The sequence below is a fragment of the Brassica napus genome, chromosome A2 (assembly GCF_020379485.1).
Source record: "Brassica napus cultivar Da-Ae chromosome A2, Da-Ae, whole genome shotgun sequence".
NCBI classification, from domain to species: Eukaryota; Viridiplantae; Streptophyta; class Magnoliopsida; order Brassicales; family Brassicaceae; genus Brassica; species Brassica napus.
The window spans coordinates 22,909,493-22,930,909 of record NC_063435.1 but is presented as its reverse complement, the minus strand read 5'-3'; the positions used below and the strand labels follow the sequence as shown (position 1 = coordinate 22,930,909).

At 38.4% G+C, this 21,417-nt stretch overlaps 2 protein-coding genes across 3 annotated transcripts; both read right to left on the bottom strand.

Moving 5' to 3' along the window:
- Positions 1-10,817: 10,817 nt before the first annotated feature.
- On the bottom strand, positions 10,818-11,799 carry BNAA02G26950D. 2 transcript variants are annotated; one of them, XM_013828903.3, is made up of 2 exons: positions 11,583-11,799; positions 10,818-11,207 (listed from the first exon to the last, which is right to left on the bottom strand). In XM_013828903.3, the coding sequence occupies exons 1-2, from the start codon at positions 11,700-11,702 to the stop codon at positions 10,878-10,880; spliced, it is 450 nt and encodes a 149-aa protein (XP_013684357.1). In that variant the 5' UTR covers positions 11,703-11,799; the 3' UTR covers positions 10,818-10,877. The 2 variants fall into 2 exon arrangements, with proteins under 2 accessions (XP_013684357.1, XP_013684366.1); XM_013828912.3 differs by having other exon boundaries at positions 10,818-11,183; positions 11,583-11,761.
- Positions 11,800-12,671: 872 nt separating this feature from the next.
- LOC111216237 lies at positions 12,672-21,416 on the bottom strand. The gene has a single exon (XM_048758857.1). The coding sequence runs from the start codon at positions 20,138-20,140 to the stop codon at positions 19,895-19,897; it is 246 nt and encodes an 81-aa protein (XP_048614814.1). The 5' UTR covers positions 20,141-21,416; the 3' UTR covers positions 12,672-19,894.
- Position 21,417: the final 1 nt, after the last annotated feature.

Sequence of the window (21,417 nt, the reverse complement as noted above, 5' to 3'; positions counted from 1 at the left end):
TGAAACTAAAACCATGCTGCAGCAACTCCTCCAAGGACAACAGCTCCAAGGGAAAGCGCTGAACCAGGTCACCACTGAGATCAATACTAGGATGAACCATATGTTCGGAGACCTGAGCACCAAATATGATAATGTCGCAAGCCATATGAGACAGATGGACATTCAGATAGCTCAGACTGCCGAGAGTGTCAAGAGACAGCAAGGTACTCTACCTGGTAAAACAGACAAAAACCCCAAGGAGTGCAATGCGGTTCAGCTAAGAAGCGGGAAGCAACTTTCCGAGCCAGAAAGGAGAAGGTTCACCGCGGCTGAGAAAGGCAAGCAGAAAGAGTCAGAGCAACCGCTAGCCGACCAAGCAGATGAGGGGAATACAGAGCCGGTAGTCGAAACAGCCTCGCCACGCTCAGAACAACCGGCTGAAGCAGTGCGCCCGATTCCAGAGGCTGTTCCTCCTCGCGAATACATTCCAAAAGTCCCTTACCCTGTTCCAGCGAAGGTCACTCGTAAGGACAAGGAGGAAATAAAATGCAGGAAGATGCTGGAAGATCTAACCGTCCGACTTCCCCTGATGGATGCGATTCAGATGATGCCCTCCATGCGTAGCTTTATGAAGGGGTTGATCTCAGGGAAAATATCAGACGAGAGCGAGTTCATGACAGTTTCCAAGGAATGCAGCGCAGTGCTTCAGAACAGGCAAATAAAAAAACGAGGAGATCCCGGCAAATTTGTCCTCTCTATTCAGATTGGGAAGACAGTTTTCGCCTGCTCCTTGGTGGATCTTGGGTCTAGCGTGAATCTAATGCCCTACTCTGTCGCTTTACGACTCGGATACACGCACTTCAAACCAACTAAGATGTCCTTGGTTTTCGCAGACAGATCAGTCAAATCTCCTGTTGGTATTCTAGAGGATCTCCAAGTGAAAGTAGGGAACACCACTGTTCCAGCAGACTTCGTTGTTCTGGAATTGGAAGAAGAGTCTAAGGACCCCCTCATCTTGGGAAGACCATTCTTATGTACTGTCGGAGCTATCATTGATGTGCGACAGGGAAAGATTGATCTGAATCTTGGGGACATAGTTATGCAATTCGAAATGGATGAGTTGCTAAAGAAGCCGATGTTGGATGGACAAACCTTTGAGGTCAATGAAGGGGTTGATCCGCTCCAACCACAAGAAGGAATGATCGAGGAGATTCTTACCGAAGACCCACTGGAACTTGCACTGGTGCGTGCTGAAGCCGAGCAGAGTATGGTGAACATTGATGCAGATGGATATGCCAAGATGCTTGACTCCGCAAGGAGTATGGGGAGAATGGTAGCAAGTCTAAGTCTGGGGGAGGATATCAACAGGCGCGAGACCACTCCATCTGGAGCGACCCCTAAACCGGACCAACCAGAGGATCCCTGGAGCGAGCTCAAGGCTCCCAAAGTTGAGCTAAAACCCCTTCCCAAAGGGCTCAGGTACGCTTTCTTAGGTCCGAATTCCACATATCCTGTCATTGTGAATGCTGAGCTGAATAATGTGGAAACTGCATTGCTTTTATGCGAGCTTAGAAAATATCGTAAGGCATTAGGATATTCGCTAGCTGACATCCCTGGTATTTCGCCTGATTTATGCATGCATAGAATCCACTTGGAAGATGAATCAATGACTTCTGTTGAACATCAGAGGAGGTTAAACCCGAATCTAAAAGATGTCGTTAAGAAAGAGATAATGAAACTTCTTGAAGCAGGTGTGATCTATGCGATTTCTGATAGTAAATGGGTCAGTCCTGTTCATGTTGTACCTAAGAAAGGTGGGATCACTGTTATCACAAATGAAAAGAATGAATTGATCCCTACTAGGACAGTCACAGGACATCGCATGTGCATAGATTTCAGGAAATTAAATGCAGCAACTAGAAAGGATCACTTCCCACTCCCTTTTATTGATCAAATGCTTGAGAGATTGGCTAACCACCCATATTACTGCTTTTTAGATGGTTATTCAGGTTTCTTTCAGATTCCCATCCATCCAGACGATCAGGAGAAGACGACGTTCACATGTCCCTACGGAACGTACGCTTACAGGAGAATGCCATTCGGCTTGTGCAATGCGCCAGCAACGTTCCAGCGCTGCATGATGTCGATCTTTACTGACCTGATTGAAGACATTATGGAAGTTTTCATGGACGATTTCAGCGTCTATGGAAGCTCCTTTAATGTCTGTTTGTCAAACTTGTGCAGGGTTCTTAAAAGGTGTGAGGAGAAACACCTCGTACTCAACTGGGAGAAATGCCACTTCATGGTCACAGACGGGATTGTTCTAGGGCACAAGATCTCCGAGAAAGGAATTGAGGTGGATAAAGCAAAGATCGAAGTGATGATGAGTTTGCAACCACCAGCAAACGTGAAGGCCATCAGGAGTTTCTTGGGTCACGCTGGGTTTTACCGACGGTTTATCCAGGATTTCTCGAGGATAGCAAGACCACTCACCAGACTGCTCTGTAAGGAGATCAAATTTGATTTCGACAGTGAGTGTCTAGCTGCTTTCCACACCATCAAGGGAGCTCTAGTCAGCGCACCCGTTGTGCAGCCACCAGACTGGGACCTACCCTTTGAAATCATGACTGATGCAAGCGATTTCGCAGTTGGAGCAGTACTTGGGCAGCGTAAGGACAAGAAACTTCATGTGATCTATTACGCTAGCAAAACTATGGATGAAGCTCAGTGCAGATACGCTACAACTGAGAAAGAGCTTCTGGCTATTGTTTTTGCTTTCGAAAAATTTAGGTCCTACCTAGTGGGATCTAAAGTGATTGTGCACACAGACCATGCTGCTCTTAAGTACCTGCTCACCAAGAAAGATGCGAAACCGAGGTTGTTAAGGTGGATTCTTCTTCTCCAAGAATTTGATCTAGAGATAAAAGACAAGAGAGGTGTCGAGAATGGGGTCGCTGACCATCTATCCAGAATGAAGATTGAGGACGACACAACTCTTGATGAGGAACACCCAGTTGAACACGTCAACGCGATTGGTCTGTGTTACGCGGAACAATCTATAAGAACCGCATCAGACTGCTCCAGCATCGCGAAACAACCTCCGAGGAAGGCGCCCGATTGTTCTCATATCTCGAGACATCCTGTCGCCTTGATCCAAAAGCAATATCCTCACCTCCCATGGTTTGCTGAGATTGCTAACTATCTAGCTGCTGAAAAGCCACCACTTAAGTTCACAGGAAACGATAAGAGGAAATTCCTGAGAGAAGCTAGGCGTTATGTTTGGGATGAACCGTTCTTGTACAGACAAGGCAAGGATGGTTTGTTCAGAAGGTGTGTTCCAGAGGCAGATATCCCAGGAATTCTGCACCACTGCCATGGTTCATCTTACGCAGGTCATTTTGCTGCATTCAAAACGGTTTCTAAAGTCCTCCAAGCAGGATTCTGGTGGCCGACTATGTTCAGGGATGCTCAAGCCTACGTAGCCAGATGCGATGCATGCCAGCGACTTGGGAACATCAGCAAAAGGAATGAGATGCCTCAGAATTACATTCTAGAGGTTGAGGTATTCGACTGTTGGGGAGTCGATTTCATGGGACCATTCCCTGCGTCCTTCAAGAACGAGTACATCCTTGTCGCCGTTGACTACGTGTCTAAGTGGGTAGAAGCAGTAGCAAGCCCTACGAACGATGCAAAAGTGGCGACTAAGATGTTCAGCTCAATCATATTCCCAAGGTTCGGAGTGCCTAGGGTCGTAATCAGCGATGGTGGAACACACTTCATCAACAAGGCATTTCAGGGCCTTTTAAGGAAGAATGGAGTGAACCACAAAGTGGCAACCGCTTACCATCCACAGACGAGCGGACAAGTTGAGGTGTCCAACAGGGAAATCAAAAGCATCCTGCAGAAAACTGTCAACACTTCACGAAAGGACTGGTCGCTTAAGCTGGACGATGCGCTATGGGCCTACAGAACAGCCTACAAGACGCCGCTAGGAACGACCCCCTACCACCTTGTGTATGGTAAAGCATGTCACCTCCCCGTCGAGCTTGAATACAAGGCCGCATGGGCAGTCAAGCTACTGAATTTTGACATCAAGCCAGCGACCGAGAGACGCATGATCCAGATTCATGAACTGGAGGAGATAAGGCACCTCGCCTATGAAAGCTCCAAAATCTACAAAGAGAAAACCAAGGCCTACCATGACAAGAGGATCATTGCCAGACAATTCGAACCCAACGATAAGGTCTTGCTTTTCAATTCAAGGCTGAGACTGTTCCCAGGGAAGTTGAAGTCTAGATGGTCCGGGCCTTTCACTGTTAAGGAAGTTCGACCCTACGGAGCAGTTGTGCTATTAGACAGAAAAGGGGACGAGTTTGTAGTGAATGGACAGCGCGTCAAGCACTACCTTGCTGACTCCACTATCGCAGAGGGAGAAGAGATTCCCCTAAGCGAGCCCCCATCAGCCTGATCGATTGATCCAAGTCGAGCTAATGACTTTAAACAAGCGCTTGGTGGGAGGCAACCCACTGGTCAGTACATACATTGTCTACATAGTCTGTTCTTTTCCTTTTCTAATTTATTTTGCAGAAAAAGAAAATCGGACTCTTCACTCAGAACAACCAGCGGACTGTTCTTCTGCTAGAACAACCCATCGACTGTTCCAGGTAAGTGTTCCGACCAAAAAAAAAAAAAAAAAAATAAAAAAAAAAAAAATATAAAGAGGATAATTTCGGGACAGTTAGGGTTTTGCCTATTTAAGGCTTCACCCTTCACTTTCCCTTTCAGTCCGCCGTACACTGATCCCCCACTTGCGATTTCCTCTAAACAAACCACCAAATATTTGATTCTCAACCGTTTTAAGTGGTTTTGCTTCTCATTCGTTTGGAATCTCGAGTTCTCTCTGTTTTTGCAGATCACTTCACCAGTTTCCACAGGTAAGAGACCCGACAATCCCAACCAAATCGCAACAACCTCGATGGCAAGAACTAAGCAATCCGCCAAGCGAACGAGAGCCACGTGCAGCACGCCACCCCCGCAAGTGCAGCAACAAACGTCCGCCTCCTACCCATGGCCCCGCGAGCAAGAGGGTGAACTGATTGATCTCGACAGCCCATTGCTCCTGGACTTCAATTGCGAGGGGTGGGATAAGGGGACAGCAGCTCGTTACAACGCCCTCCTCCGTGTTGACATGCTACCCACTCGTTTCTGCCACACAGAAACTTTGGCTGATCTTGGGATCGACGAGGATGTATTCGAAACGCTGCACGCCATCGGGATTGCTCCTCTGTGCTACACATCGCACGAGCTCTATCCAGACCTTGTTCGCCAGATGCTCGCCACGGCCACGATCACCTACGAGGATTCCGACGCACCCTCCTACGCCAACTGCTCGTTCTCTTTCATGGCGGATGGAGAGTACTGTCGCTTGTCCCTCGACAAGCTCAATGAAATCTATGAGATGGCCGCTGAACCGAAGGGGGTAGCGGTGGCGAAAAAGTTCTCTCCCTCTAACGCCTTTTGGGACTGCATTGCAAATGGGAACTTCACAGCAGGGAAGGTCTACCAGTCGCAGATTCGGAACCCCGCGCTTCGTGTCATCGCGAAGATCATCTCGAACCTCCTGTTCGCCAAGGAACTGACATCGAAGGTCACCAACGGGGAGCTGCAAACCCTGTACACTGGTATTGAGGATGAAATTCGCGCCTCTGGTTCCGGAATTCCCATTCAAAGGGTTAAGACGAATCCCGGTTTCAACTTCATCACCATGATATGCGAGCGGCGACAGTGCCTTATGCACGGCTCGAAGAAGAAAGACAGGAGCGGCAGCCTGCTCACACCGCTTTTCAAGCATTTCGGCATTGATCTCACCAAATACAGCGTCAACAAGGAGGTCCAGTACCTCGACATCAGGTACCTAATGGCGTGCCACATCATGCGAGATGAAGAGACCTACAGCTTTTTCGATAAAGCCGGTACTCAACTATTCACCAAACTGCCTCACCCCGAGATCACCAGGTTCAGTGTGTTTGAGAACATACGGTTTCTTCCTCCCCCCGAGCTCCTTTGCACTGATCCACGTGCTGCGGTCCCTGATGAAAACATGGATGATGTTGAGGACGTCACCCCTGAAGCCGACCCATCGTACGACCTCGGAGAGCTCGCTGATGTAACCGATGATCACGCTTACAGACGCTGGATGGTGGACTCGCAGCGAAAGAACAACAGCCTCATGCGGAGGATACTCCACCTCATCACTGGGGGATGCATTGGAGGGAGCGACCAGCGCCAGTCCACGACAGATCGCCCACCAAGATCTCACCGTCCCGGCAAGGAACCCATGGGAACTGGTCCTTCTTCAGAAGAGGTTCATCGCTCGCGCAACAGGCGATCCCTTGACCCAGCCGAGAGCGGCGAGTCCGACTGAGTCCGCAAGGACTATCCTCTATCCATTGTTCTATCCATCTGAACTTGTTATTTTTATTTTTAATGTTTTATGCTGTGTTGCTTTTTGGCTGACCTCAGTTTCATTTCCACCAGGGATGGTGTCGATTAAGTCTGGGGGAAGCACTGTGTGCTGAAACTCTATTTCTTTGTTTTTGAGTCAGTCCTTGCGTCATTTGGATGTTTTATCGAGTCAGTTTAGGATCGAGTCAGTTAAAACTCTTGTGGGAATGAGGACCTTGTGATATATTCTTTTAACCACCTCGTGCTCTAACATTCTTATCCAGTGACCTTAGCAGTGATGAAAGAGCCCATACTTGGACCTGGAACACCCTTCGACCCATCTCATTTGACTCTCCAGAAGCTCTCATCCGATCAGGTTACACTGGGTAGACTCAACTCCTCCTAACTTGAACCTAATCTTGACTGAAATTCTTCTTGTTATGGGCACTAGATCAGGGAAACGAGACCAACGCTCAGGACTTCTTATTCTTTTTACCAATCTTGCTGATCCTGAGCGGCTAGCTCATTTTTAGCTAGTTCCAACCTTCTACCTAAGCCTTTATTTTCACCCTCATGCACTCTGTTTTTCAAAGTCATATGTGCAGATATGTGCAAAAAGGCCGGAGAGGATAGGATTGACACAACCCCTTACTCGTTAACGCCTGACACTCAGAGCAGTCGACGAGATCAATCCCAAAAGAAAGGAACAGTCAAAAGCGCATGAGAACAGTCGACAAGATCAATCCTTAAAGAGAGGAACAGTCGAAAGCGCATGGAACAATGGCACCCCGTGAGAAACAGAGGATAAACCCCCAGCGGCTGCAAATCATTCGTCCCGATAACTCTCTCCATCTCTATTCAAAAAAAAAAAAAAAAAAAAAAAAAATGCTTTAATTTATTTATGATGGAGAGGGAAGATTCGAGATGCATGCTGCTGGAAAAGGGTGAGCAAGAAGTGGGTGCAGATTTTGGAGGAATGAAAAGAAGTCAAGAGCTGGAGAACAGTGGCACGATTGATCCACATTGTAGAACAACCTAATCCGTGAGGCAGAGATGAGTAAGGGTTGTGGGCTTCAACAGATCCGTCCTCTCTTGCTATTTTGCGCGATATCCTGCATGCACTCAAACACGGTAACCACCAAACACTCAACTCCACCGTAAAACAGCCTATTCCTTATCAACCCGTCTACCCTGAATAGTGCTTGTAATGAGAAGCTCACGCTGTTCTTAAATGATCCTTAAGGGAGTTTTGTCTCGATAGTGCAACCTTTTCAGGTATGAGATATAGAGTACGGAGCTGATCTTCGAACAGCAATCGTGGGGTGTTCTGGTAAGGGTGTGCGATCTGATTCTACAGCTTGTATGGTTCAGAGATGTGTGGTAAGGGCATGGTTATTTAGACAAAGCGAGTTCCCGCTCCTTCAAACCTTTCTCCCTGCTCTTGAGGCTTGGTCTTGTTCGAGGACAAACAAGGATCTAAGTCTGGGGGAATTGATATGTGGTGTTTTTAATACCAATACATGTGCACTTTGAGCTCATTTTCAGTCCTAATTCGTGTTTAATTTACATCATTCCAGGTTGGGAACAGGTGAAAGAGTAAAGGAGAGAGTTTCAGGAAGTCAGATGCTGTTTTGAAGGATTCAACATGGAACAGTCATTTAGAACAACCCAAGGGTTGCTCCAGAAGAGATCAAGCATTAGACTGTTCCCGATCGTTAAGGAAACTTCCTATTCTGGAGTTTGCCCTAGTTTTCGACTTTCTCTTTCTCTTATTCCCCTATCACCAGCGCCCCCCTATAAAAAGGGGAGGCTATCGTTTTCTTAAGATTACATTAGTTTTTACAAGGAAACCTAAATTGTTTTTTGGATTCTACGCAACTTGTAAGGGAGAAGGCTCCATCTCTCATTCTCACGAGAAGATTTCCCTGAACCCTTTGTCTTTTTACTTATTCTATATGCAGTATTATTCAGAAATCTTGTTTGTGTCATCCTGCTTAATGATTGAGTAGTAGGCAAAGCTTGCTTAGGGTTGTAGGGTGTTAGCCGCATGAACTGAACACAAATAAGTGATCTCAACTATCTTCATTCATATTGATCTTACTGCCTGCATTGAACTGATCACTTAATGTCGGATCTATGATTTAATCCTCTAGCTAACCGTTAGGAGATAAGTCGACATATATTGAATGAGCTTAGTATCCCTAATCAGCGAGAGTAGATATTAGGGTATTAAGTGAACTAATCAGATCTCGCATCTAAAGCTTGCTTTCGCGTCTTGTTCCAAGCGAGAGCTTAGGATTCAAGACCGACTCGCATAGGGATCAAGATCACGATAGTGAGTTGTTCCAGCTGAGTGATCTGAGTTCTAGATCGCATTTCATCGCACTTGAATAGTTGTTCAGTTCTGCAAGTAACATCCGATTATTGACCCTAAGCCAGCTTCATTTAAATTGAATTCAAATTACCTAGGCATTCTTGTTACTTTTGTCGCAATTAATTCTCAAAACCCACTTGTTTCTCAGCTTGACATTGAACTCATAAGAGTAAAGAGTAAACTGGTCCTCTGGATTGAATCTCAAATACTATAATTACCACTGTTAACTTGACAGTAGCAAAGATTCATTTTTAGTGTATCATGACGCCATAAAACCTACGTTCTAAATGGGATATCGTATAATTTCAAATATGAAAACTGATACACTTACTATTTGGTCAAATATCATATTGAATATTTTTCCCCATATTATGTTCGAAAATATAGTACTTACCGATTTCTAAAAGCGAGATTGCGTGTAGTTAATATGCGTGATCAATCCCATTTATGCTCACAAACCAATCAAAATAATGTCTGATTTGTATTCATATTCCTGATTAATTTTTGGAAACAACTTCTGTTATTTTAAATATGATTTTTCCTTATATGTTCACTCTATTTAATATCCGCATATATGATTTATTTTCAAAAGCTTGAATACATATTACAGTCACAAGATTGAATTTAATTGACTGAAATTCAAATTTATAGGAAACTTAAATCTTCGTATATGCCTGATACGGTAACAAATGATTAATTTCTCAATCACCTTATACACTTTCCATTTACTTATTCCGTGTAGTTTTATTTGTCTAATACTATAAATATATGGCTACATATAAAACATCGACTCATATTAAACTCATAGCTACCTCTTTTTCAACCAAAAAAAATCTCAGAAACAAAGAACTTTCAAACAAACTAGGTAATATATTGTACTAATTGAGAATAAACAAATTTATGGAATTGATATTCCTTTCATATATTGCTGAACTTTTTTCTTTTTTAATGTCGTCTGAAGCATGTCACCAACATCGATGGGTTTTTCAAAATCATTTTTGAACTCAAAGATGTTCCAAAAATCAATGAGTTCAAAAAAAGGTATATCCCATGAGTTTATTTTGTGAATTTGGTTAGTAGTTATGTTTAGTTTGCTAAACTAATTTTCAGTTTCTTCTTGGTATAGAATTGCAAATAAGGAGTTTTGAAGATCCTTCTTACGGCATTTTGGTTTTTTCAGATTTTAATTTATTTCTTTATAATTTGGGATCGTTAGTACTTTTACTTTTCTTTGCTTATGTTTTTTATAATATTTTAATCATAATTTATTATGATCGTAATAATTCTTTTTCTTATTTTATGTTTTGTCTTAAATTTATAATAAATTAATATAAGTTATTGCACACTATTATATCTTTGTTACCTTCAAATGTTTATAATTTACAGATAACCACTTAAACAATCTTTAAAATCAAAAGAAAACAAGTTTACAAATTATATACATGCACAATTTATAGATTTAGTATATGAAAATTAATTTTAGATCACTCACTCCGCGCAGGGCGCATGTATCACCTAGTTCATAAATATTTAGAAGACTTTCAGATATCCGGATTTCTTAAAAGTTTCGGATCGAATCAAATAATAAAAACGATCATTCGACTAGAATGGAGCATATCACAAATAGTTGGACTTCTCCGGATATCCCTAATGTGTTCATGCTAAAGTGGTCCGGACGTTGAGACTTGCCACAGACATAGTATACTACTGTACATAAGGCATGATTTGGTATTGGATTTTTAAAATGCATCAAAGTTCTGTAGTCTTAATGTTTTGAAATATAAAAAAGGCCATATTGGCCTCCAAATCCGACACCTTGGTATAATGGGCTAATGTTTAGTTATTATATGCTAGCAGAAAAATCCATGATTTGGCCCGATAGTTATTATACGCGGCATTTAGAGAACATTCGGATTTTCAAGTCTTTCTTGGTTACATATTTCTTCACTTTTTGATTTGTAATAGAAGACCTAACACAGAATGACAGACCATTATGTTGTGTCATTTCGTTGGATGATGATGATGATGAAATGGAATCTACTTTGATTCTCACATTGTGTAAAGTAACAAGAGAAAGCTTTTATGGCAACAAGTTTGCTTCAACAAGAGGTCCAAGGGCTTGTGGTTGGAGAGGTGGAGGAAGAAGAGGAAATATTTCAGTGTCTAACTCTTTCTTCTTCTCATCTCCTGACTTGGGCTCAGACTCTTTCGCTTTCCCTCTCAGCTTCTCTAGAGCTTTTCTCCTGTTCTCCTTTCTCCCTACTCGAGCTTCTGCTGCTTCACCATGGAGCAAGTTAACCCCACCAAGAACTCCAGCCGTTAGATACAGCAACGTGTTTCTCCTCGAAACATCTTTGGAATCAAGAACTTGAAGCTTCTGCGGTTCCTTAATGTTTGCTTCAAGTAAAGGCTACCAAAATTAGCAAAAGATTCTTGAGACCTCTGCACAAACTAAGAACGCTAATACATCTGATGTTGAAGTGTTAAAAAGATTCATCCACAGTGGCGGACATAGTTCATGATGAAATGGATCACTACTTTATTAAATAATTAGTTTAAAATTTTCATGTCCCGGTTATCTCATATCCCGGTTAATTTTGTTTTTCTAAAGATCTGCCACTGAGATAACCGGACGAGTTTTTGGGAACCATCATCGTCCCTCCCTGATCAAACAATCCCTAATTGCTCAACAGCCTCGGATTCATTCACATAGAGAGCACACATCTTTCTCCAGAAACAAAATTGAAAACCTAATTCGATCTATTATTGGAGAAGATGTACGAACCTGAGGAGAATCTACACTTGTGGCTAAAATCACCCGTCGCCGGGCAACTTTAGCTGATTCTCCGGTCATCGAAGAAAGTGAGATCAAAACAGGTGACCATATTGAGCACGATCTCGCCATCTGTCTTCTCCGGCAAATCAGTGGCGTCGATAATCTGAAATGTGAAAGTTGAATATAAAATTAATTATTGTTTTTTTAATTGTTGAGGTGGTGGAAGTGTTGGGCCTAAACGTTTGTAGATTAATGGGCTTTGAAAGACTCTCTCTCCCCAGAACTCCCAGTAGCAGCAACAAGACTCATCTTCTCCTTCTTCGTTGGCGTGTAGATATTATTAAGCTCTAATAACTTTATTGTTGTGTTACTTGTGTACCAAGGGAATTTATATTTTGCTAATTAACTTCAAGTTTATCCATTTTGATGATCGTCTAAAAGATCCTACCTTCCTAAACTTGTGTGACTTACTGCTTTAGCCTCTGTGTGAGACCTCTAAGAAAAAATGGATGGTGTGTAAAGAGAAGTGATAGAAAAAGATAGTTCGCGCCTCGGTTTCATCAAGCGCGTACACATTTGACTGATTGCTAATTGATCAAAAATATTTCATCCTGATAGTCGGTATACACTTCGCGCGGGAATATTGTACTCATTTTGCATGTAGTGTGTAGGATGATTTTACAGTAGACTAAATGGTTTGGTTAAGGGCTCTTTGTTTTACTATTTGTCATCTCCATCCAAATGAATCATTTGTATGATCTATTCAGATGATCCATTTAGATTTTTGTGATTGTTTGTTTGTCTATCCACATGACTCATCTAGATGAATCATCTAAGTAGATCTTATGTTTGTTTCTTTATTTTCATTTCCATTCAAATGAGTTTAGTAAACAAATTATCAAAATACCCTTATGTTGGTTTAATCATATATTTGATATTAATTTTAACTATTTTACATTTAATTATTTAGTTTAATATATTTACATTAGAATTATTTCAAAATTAACGATTTTCTTTTTGCGGTTTGGGTGGGAGAAAAAAAGATTTTTCGGTTTTAGCGAGAAAACACATTTTTCGGTTCAGTTCTGGCGGGAAAACAAGATTTTTCGGTTTTGGCGGGAAAATACAAATTTTCGGTGGCAAGAAAACAAGTTTTGCGGTTTTGGCCCAAAAACACGTTTTTGACGGAAAAACGCGTTTTTTGCGGTTTTGGAGGGAAACACGTTTTTGCTATTTTCGCGGGAAAACAAAATATTTCAATTTTGACGAGAAAACAAGATCTTTCGTTATTGGCGGGAAAACGCGTTTTTGCGGTTTTGGCGGGAAAACACGTTTTTGCGATTTTGGCCCAAAAACACGTTTTTTGCGGGTTTGACGGAAAAACACGCTTTTGCGGTTTTGGCGGAAAAATGTGTTTTTGCGGTTTTGGCGGAAAAATACGTTTTTGGCGGAAAACGCGTTTTTTGCGGGTTTGACGGAAAAACGCGTTTTTGCGGTTTTGACGGGAAAACGAGATTTTTTGGTTTGGCGGAAAAATGAGATTTTTTTGGTTTTGGCGGAAAAACGAGATTTTTCGGTTTTGACGGGAAAACATGTTTTTTTTTGTTTTGGCGGAAAATACGTATTTGCAATTTTGGCGGGAAAACGTGGCTTTTGCAATTTTCGCGGGAAATTGCGTTTTTGGGGTTTTGGCGTGAAAAAATAATTTTTAGGTTTTTGCGGGAAAACATGTTTTTGTAGTTTTGTCAGTTTTCGTATGTGACAAAAATGATATTATGTTTAGGTTTGTAATTTGTGAATTACATTAGGGCCATAATAGACATTATACCATTTTGAATGAACCATCTCCATTCAAATGATCCAAATTGGTTCAACTGAATGAATTTAAAAATTAAGCATAAATTTCCAAAAGTCATCCGGATGATCCATTTGAATGAGTTACACTTTTAGTGCATAAATAAACAAAACTCTCATCTTTATCCAAATGATTCATCCAGATGGAGAAACAAACGGGCCGTAAAACTCCCTGATACTTGAGTAGCTGGATAGTTTTGGTCTTTAAAGTACTCATGATTTGGGTATAATTGTCGTTCTGTTTGACTAATTCACGATTCACGTTTAACGATTGTTTTCAATATTTAAATATCTTATGGCGTGTTTTGTATCAATCTTTTTATTTATTATAGTTATCTGGGTTTTTAGAACATTATATGTTGTCATGTCTATATTGAATATGTGGTTATTATGAGCAACAGTCCTCCATTGCGAAATATAAACTATATATGGGGCTAGTGGCGGAGGCAGTAAATCTATTTACATGGGTCAATTTGATAACACATATTTTATAAGGGTCATTAATCTAATTTCAACATTTTTTTCTTTACAAAATACAAGGAAAATTTGTTTTTGCAAAAGTTCATGTGGATCATATGACCACCCTCATTGTATGCTAGCTCCGCCACTGTATGGGGCATAATTATGTTTTGTGGAATGTTTTTATTAAAAAGAATCTCAATTCATTTCTGACCGTGTTTAGAAAAAAAATTTTAAGCTTCTCGGCTATTTCAAAAATCTTTATATACTAGTATTGATCCCGTGCTATGCAAGGATGTTTGTTTTTATAACTCTATACATTTATTTTATAATTTACAATAGAAAGTTAATTTGGACGGTTATGTAATTTACAGTGTAAATAAATGATTTTGATAGAGTTATATATATTTACTAGTATTATACCCGTACTGCGTACGGGAAAAGAAGATGATTAGTTTGTTATGTTAAAATAGTATGTTTTTAAAACAATTAAAACAGTATGTTTTGTAACAAAATTTATTGATGGATTCATGATAATATCCAAATGTATTGCAAATTTGTAGACAGCATATATACTTGAGTTCAGTTAGAATGATAATAACATTCTTTTTTTTTACTGACTAATTTGTTAAGAACATTTTATCTGGTTTATTTGTTTTTAAAGAAAATATATTTAAATTATATTGGTTGCAAGTTTTTTTAGCTCTGGTTATGTTTCTCCTACAACAATTTCCATGATAATTATGATTAAATATAAAGAAACTATCTTATGTGTTGTAAAACATGCTTTATAGATACACAACCCGTATACATTAAATCATATTTTGGAAATTCATTTCCGCTCCCACCCTGATCAGACTGCAAATATTTAACCAGATTCCAATTTTATTAGAGCAGACTGAGTGTTAAATAGCAATTATGAATTTTCAATTCTAAAATATGTTCATTGGACCATTTGATAAATAAACCAAAAATATATATTTGCTATTCAAGCAGCCTTTCAGCATAAACTACGAAAAGATGATAGTATAAGTGTCATCATCATGACTTATTTTGTTTTTACCAGAAAACATAGATAAATATCAATCTGGAAGCAGAGACAAAGTTAGAGTAATTTTCTAATGGGTGCAAAATCTCATAACTGACAAAAATGGGTCATACCTTGGTCGTGGATTTTTGGGTTTGAAAAGAAAAACAATATTCAGTTTTCCAGAAAAAAAAACATTGCATGTCACCGATCGAGGCTTGACGGAGGTAGAAAAAAAGTCATATTAGAAGTAGAGGAAAGAGTGAGATCCAAAGAGATTAAAATAGAACAAAAAAAATGAACTAATAACTTATCTTGCAGACAAAGCGTTGCATGCCCACATCAAGTATGTATATTACTGAATCAGAGAAGAGATTTAACTTTTTAAAGCACATAAGAGGAAGAGAATATAAATAATGAAATTTAGTTATCTGGAAACTGTTGGATCGTGGAGGTGTGGAAATGGGAAAGAAAACCGTAGGGAAGTGGAGTGAAAATACATTTTTGATTTTTGTTAATGTGCAACGTATATCTTTTTGTTTTCTATTTATTTTTTGTTTTCTTATTTTAAATTATTTTTATTTCTTAAGTGATGTAGCAAAACTTAAGAGTGACTTGTGTTTTAGTATATAGAGGATTATCAGTTTTTTAGTTATCAGTAATATTGTGAAGTTGTATGGGATAAAAATCAATGAGAGACTATGAAATTTAGCTGATTTGCTGCCAAACTCACGTGTATTCTAAATTAGTTCATACATTAGGCGTAATTTATACATCACAAATATTATTATTTTAAATTTGTTATTATAATCTTTGTGATTTTATATCTTAGAAATATTTCACATGTAAAAATATTAAATTCAATTACTCTGAGTTCATAACCTACATTAAATAACAAAAGACTAATATATTTTTTATAAAAATATCAAATTATTCATATATAAAACGATTTTAACTAAACAACAAGGAAAGTTAAAAACAATGAACTAAACATATCTTACAAGTTTCAATCACGAAAGAACAATGAATGGATATTTTAACTATAAACAACAAGGAAAGTTAAAAAGAAAGAAAGATATAAATATGTAAGAGAGAAGTGGAGAACAGTTGTGAAGAGTGTTGGGTTCTACGTGTTTCTTCCCCTGCAAACACTTGAAGCTCATGAAGCTGGGCTTGATCATGATAACTGACCTGACCACTCTTCTTGTTAGCCCTTGGCAATGGCTCATCCATGGCGTGTAGGTCATCCCCAGTTGATCCAACCGCGACATATGAATTTCGCGGAATAGAGGGTTACCTCCCCTTTTATTCTTCAAGACCTTTGTGATTTTCATTTCATCATCGTTATCATGCACAAAGCCTTTGACCAAGGGATTTGAAGTTTTTGCGGTGCCCTTTTCACTTCCTTGCCTGTCAAGCAAGAGATAGTGGTGAAGGACCATCTGTGATCTCCTCATTGGTTAGTTTCTCAAGCTCGAGAGCTTATTTGTCTGCAAACCAAGAAAGCAACATGTGATATTATAATTATTAAGAAAATCATACACATATATCAGCCTCACACCCTCTCCCTTTCCAAACATTTGATATTAAATGTTAGGTAGATGCATTTTACTGAGAACACAAAAACTGCAACATAGTACCTTAGAACCTTTTGTTCAACATGCTCATTGCAACATCTCAAACAGCCTATAATATGTGATTAACCGGTTCGTAGAACCTTTTGCGGACTTCAAACGCAAATAAAAATAATAATTAAAAAGTATACCTCGTAGAGCTTATGTTGGCTATCCTTGAGAATAGGCAGTTGGTAGTACTTTGGTGACACTGATGGATATGGTTTAGCATCCATACATATAGCTCCCGAGTCTGACGTTTGCATACATATTGTTGAAGTTAGCCATTTTTGTGCTGAAATTTTTTGAAAGGTTAGGATTGAGAAGCTCGAACTGATGAAGTTCACATGATATAATATACCTTTTTATAGTAGGAGATCCACATCAAGGAATTAATGGGAAATGCGTTCAATGATAAGTCGTGGTAGCCTGGTAGGAGTGGAGAGCTATTGAAAATGCTTGCGTTAATACGACACTTGGACTCAGCCTGAGTCCGTTACGGCTCAAGATTTTCTTTCGCCGGTGAGCTAAACAGACGAAGAACAGCGACGACGCGAAGTGTTGATGAGAGTGGCGGAGTCTGTAGGGTAGAATATCTAAAGACATATGGACATTTTTGGTTTCAACAGAAACACATACAAATTAAATCGACAGCTAAATTTGGAGCCAAGGAAAGTGACGACCAGAAATAGAGTTAGCTTTTAATTTTTCAGATACCATGTCTCCTCTTTCGCCCCTATGTAAAGAAAAAACTCAACTTTATAGTATTAGATGTTTTATCATGTAAGATGTTATGCATAAATCATAAAGACTAGTATAATTAATTTCTGTAAAATTATCATTAAAAACATAAATTAATTTTTTTTGATGACCCATGTATCCAGACACCATACAGGGTTCTGATTAGCCACAAATAACACCTCCGCTGATGCGATCCAAGAGAGCTGGCAATTCTCTCATGTAAATCCGCCAGTGGCCATATGCGGGGCTAATAATCTCGAGTTCGAGGGAAGTTCGATCTATGGTCTGAACCAATAGGGCAAATTCTCTTCTAGTGGATACCACTAGACCACCACGATGTGGCTTATAAATTAAAACTGATTCACCATTCACTAAAATGTCTGTTAAAGTATAATTGATTCAACAATATATTTCTTTTTCAACTCTTTAAAAAGGGAATCTATTCCAAACATATATATCATGATTCTTTATTTCCACAGGTTAACCTTTCGATTAACTATGTCATTTATGAATTTCATAGTAATGGAAATACATGTCATATCGAAACATAATTTTGTAACTTACTATCCTATAATCTTACCTAGCATGCAAAGATTTCACTTCGCGAAAAAGAAGATTCATTTGAATCAGCATGAAAGCCCAACTACATTGCATTGTTAGAATTCATAACATCTAATATTTAGAACACATAAAATCTTCTAAAATATCATATATTATAAAATGGAGGGAATATGATTTTAACAAACTCAATGGTTAGTATAATAGGTTTAGAAAAGTCTTATGCCGATCAGTTTGGGTATGTGTTTGTTACCCAAGTAAATGATTGCAGAAAAGAAAAGAAATGTAATAAAACTTAGATTCACCCCAAACCTTTAAATTTACCACACTTTTTATCACCAATCAAAATGCCACATAGATTAATAATAAGAATGTTAAACTTTTTTAAAAAAATTAAAATAATAAAAAAAATGACACCAATTTTAATGATGCGTCGGTAACACTACTAACAAATCCTAAATCCTAAATTTTAAATCTTAAACCCTATATCTAAACCATATCCCCTAACCCCTAAACCCAAATCACATACCCTAAATCCTAAACCCAAACTCTAGACCCTAAACCCAAATCCTATACCCTAAACTCAAACCGTAAATCCTAAACCCTAAACCCTAGACTTAAACCCAAATCCTAGACTCTAAACCCAAAACTTAAAACCCTAAAGGAACAACATCAACAATAACTGAAACCTTTAGGGTATAGGGTTTACTATTTGAGTTTAGGATCCAGTGTTTGAGTTTAGGGTATAGTGTTTGGTTGTAGAGTCTAGAGTTTGGGTTTAGGATTTAGAATCTAAGGTTTGGGTTTAGGGTATAAGATTTAGATTTAGGTTTTAGAGTTTAAATTTAGGGTTTAGAATTTAGAATTTAGAGTTTAGGTTTTAGCGCGACGTTAACGTTGTTAAAATTGATGTTATTATTATTATTATTACATTTTTTATCTAGGTGGTAATTTGATTGGTGATAAGAGGTGTGGTGAACCTAAGTTTATTTCGAAGAAATGTGTCAAAAGAACAAAAATTAACATGCACTCACTGCAGAAACTGCTGCAGGCACCCTCATCAATGTTGCACCTAGACATTGTTAACATTGTCACTATTTATGTGTGTATACACGATTATAATAATAATGCAGTCGCCCAAACAAAGCAAGTTTTTAACCCACAATAACTAAGGCAGTACTCAATTAGTCAAACACCTTACCTAGTTACCTTTGAATTTCACCCGCTTCTTTTTATTACTTTCCCACTGTTTTTGTTTTATTTTTCATGCTGAAAAATAAGTTCTTGGTGTTGCGGTCAGCCGGTCAGGTGAGAGGGATGTATCATTTCAACAAAACACTCAAATTTTAAGGAAAGTTTTCAGTGTACATATTGATGAGACACGATAAGTCGTCATTTTAACGGAGTTTAGTAACGTGCATGCAACATACGTATGCTTTCTAACGTACTTTTACACACCTATTTGGAAGTCATACGTACGTTTTCACACTTTGTTGATACTAATATTTATGGTTGATGTGTATAACAAAAATCCGTTGCCAAATTAAAAATGAAAACATTAAAAATTTCCATTATATATAATAATCAATGAAAAATAATGATTAGACTGACGCAATAAACAAGAATACAATGAGATTAGATTAGCAACATGGATAGACTATTCTTTTTGCAATTTCATCACATTAGATTTTTACGTCAATTATACTTTCATCATTAACGGTAGAATATTCTGACGCACATAGTGTCATATAACGACCAAATATCTATAGTCTCCAAGCGCATGAACATAATATATATTGCTAATGTTGAATTCTTTCATTTTCAATGCCACGTTATCGTATGAGGCCAAAACAGAGATTACATTTTTGATTGCATCTCTATTAATTAGTTAGTCGTCAATGATATCAAGTCGATAATTCTACAACACAAAATTGATCAATTTATGTCCAAAACATATTTTATATTCGACTCTTTCGATTTTGAAAGAGTCGGATCAAATTTATACGGATACAAACGAAAGATAGAAAGAATAAAAATATGGCTGATCATGGTCAATGAAAGAGGGATGGTCAAGGACATGTAACATATTGTGGATAATAAACCTCCGAACGAGAAAGAGGGCTGAGTCTGTGGTGGCATTGGGAAGGTTGTGAAGGAGGAACTGGACCTCGTTGGAGCTTGTTTTGCAAAGCAAACCCTCTTCCTACATCTTCTTTATCCATCATCCATATCGCCAGCCTCGCCGCAGAGCTTCCTCTTGATCCGAATAAAGCAATAAAACACATCACCATAATGAACTTCCACATGATCCTCATGATGATACAAAACCTCGGTCTTGTGGCTCAGATATATAGAAACGTGGAATAATAAATCTAAATAGAATGGTTGGGTTGGTGGTTGGTTATAGGAACGTTGAGTTAGCTATTAGATATTTTGAGTTAAGAGGAAAATTATGGAATTGATAGAATATAGCTATGATGGAACAACATATACATATCTATATATATAACATACGGAGAGGGGGGAGACAACGGTTTAATCTGAATGTTGCTTGATATTATTGATTTTTTTTCAAATGAAACGAAGTAGAGAGGTTGCTTCTTTAACGGTTGACTTATTCCTTACTTGTTAGTTGTTTCATGCCTTATGTTTCATGTTGAATTTTGGTGTATTTTCTTCACTTTAGCAGCCTATTTAGAACAATTTATTTTATTTAAAATCTGAGCACACACACAATTTATATAAACATATATACCGAGGCTAGTATTTTATGTCATGCCATCAATATTTTTTTTTCCAATTTTGACACCATAAATTGTGTTTCTCTAGTTTTCAATTTTGACAGATAGTATATAATATGAATCTACTAGCAGTCAATTGAAAAGTAATACAACAATAATAAATGTAGAAATTACATGAAATACTTAATTAGGTGGAAATATATTAACTTGAATTATAAAAGAGGTATATCTAATACGAAATATAGAAGTTTTTTTTTTTTTGAGAAAGGGCTTAGAAATATAGAAGTTACATGAAATACTTAGGTGGAAATATATTAGCTTAAATTATAAAAGAGGTACATCCATAATTTAAAAAAAAAAAACGTGGCTACTTGGTATTTGCATGCATGTACAAGAATTAAGTTGGTCGGTCTGGCATATCTAATTTATTGACTGTTCAGAAAACTCTTAAGAGATAGATTATTGAATTCATATCATATATAGACTTTAGGCAAGAAAAACATGTTGAACCAAAAATAACAAGTTTAGGACAAGAGCCAAATCTGATCTAACTTCGTTTTCGGTTTTCTTTTCTTTTTTTTTTATCTACAAGATATTGGTTTACCTTCAGACTTTTATAAATCATCATCATAGAGGACCTCTTTTCTTTAATAGATACTATGCATTTAAAAAAAAATTCATACAGTTTCAGAAATATTAACAAATGTTGTTTGCAAAAACAAAAAAAACATTAACACATGTTTGCAAACTTTAAAATATTATCGTTTCAATAATAATTTCCTTCAAAATATTTCAGCCTAATTAAAATGGGCTTGGCATGAGTACCGATAAAAGCCCAATTGTTTTTCTGT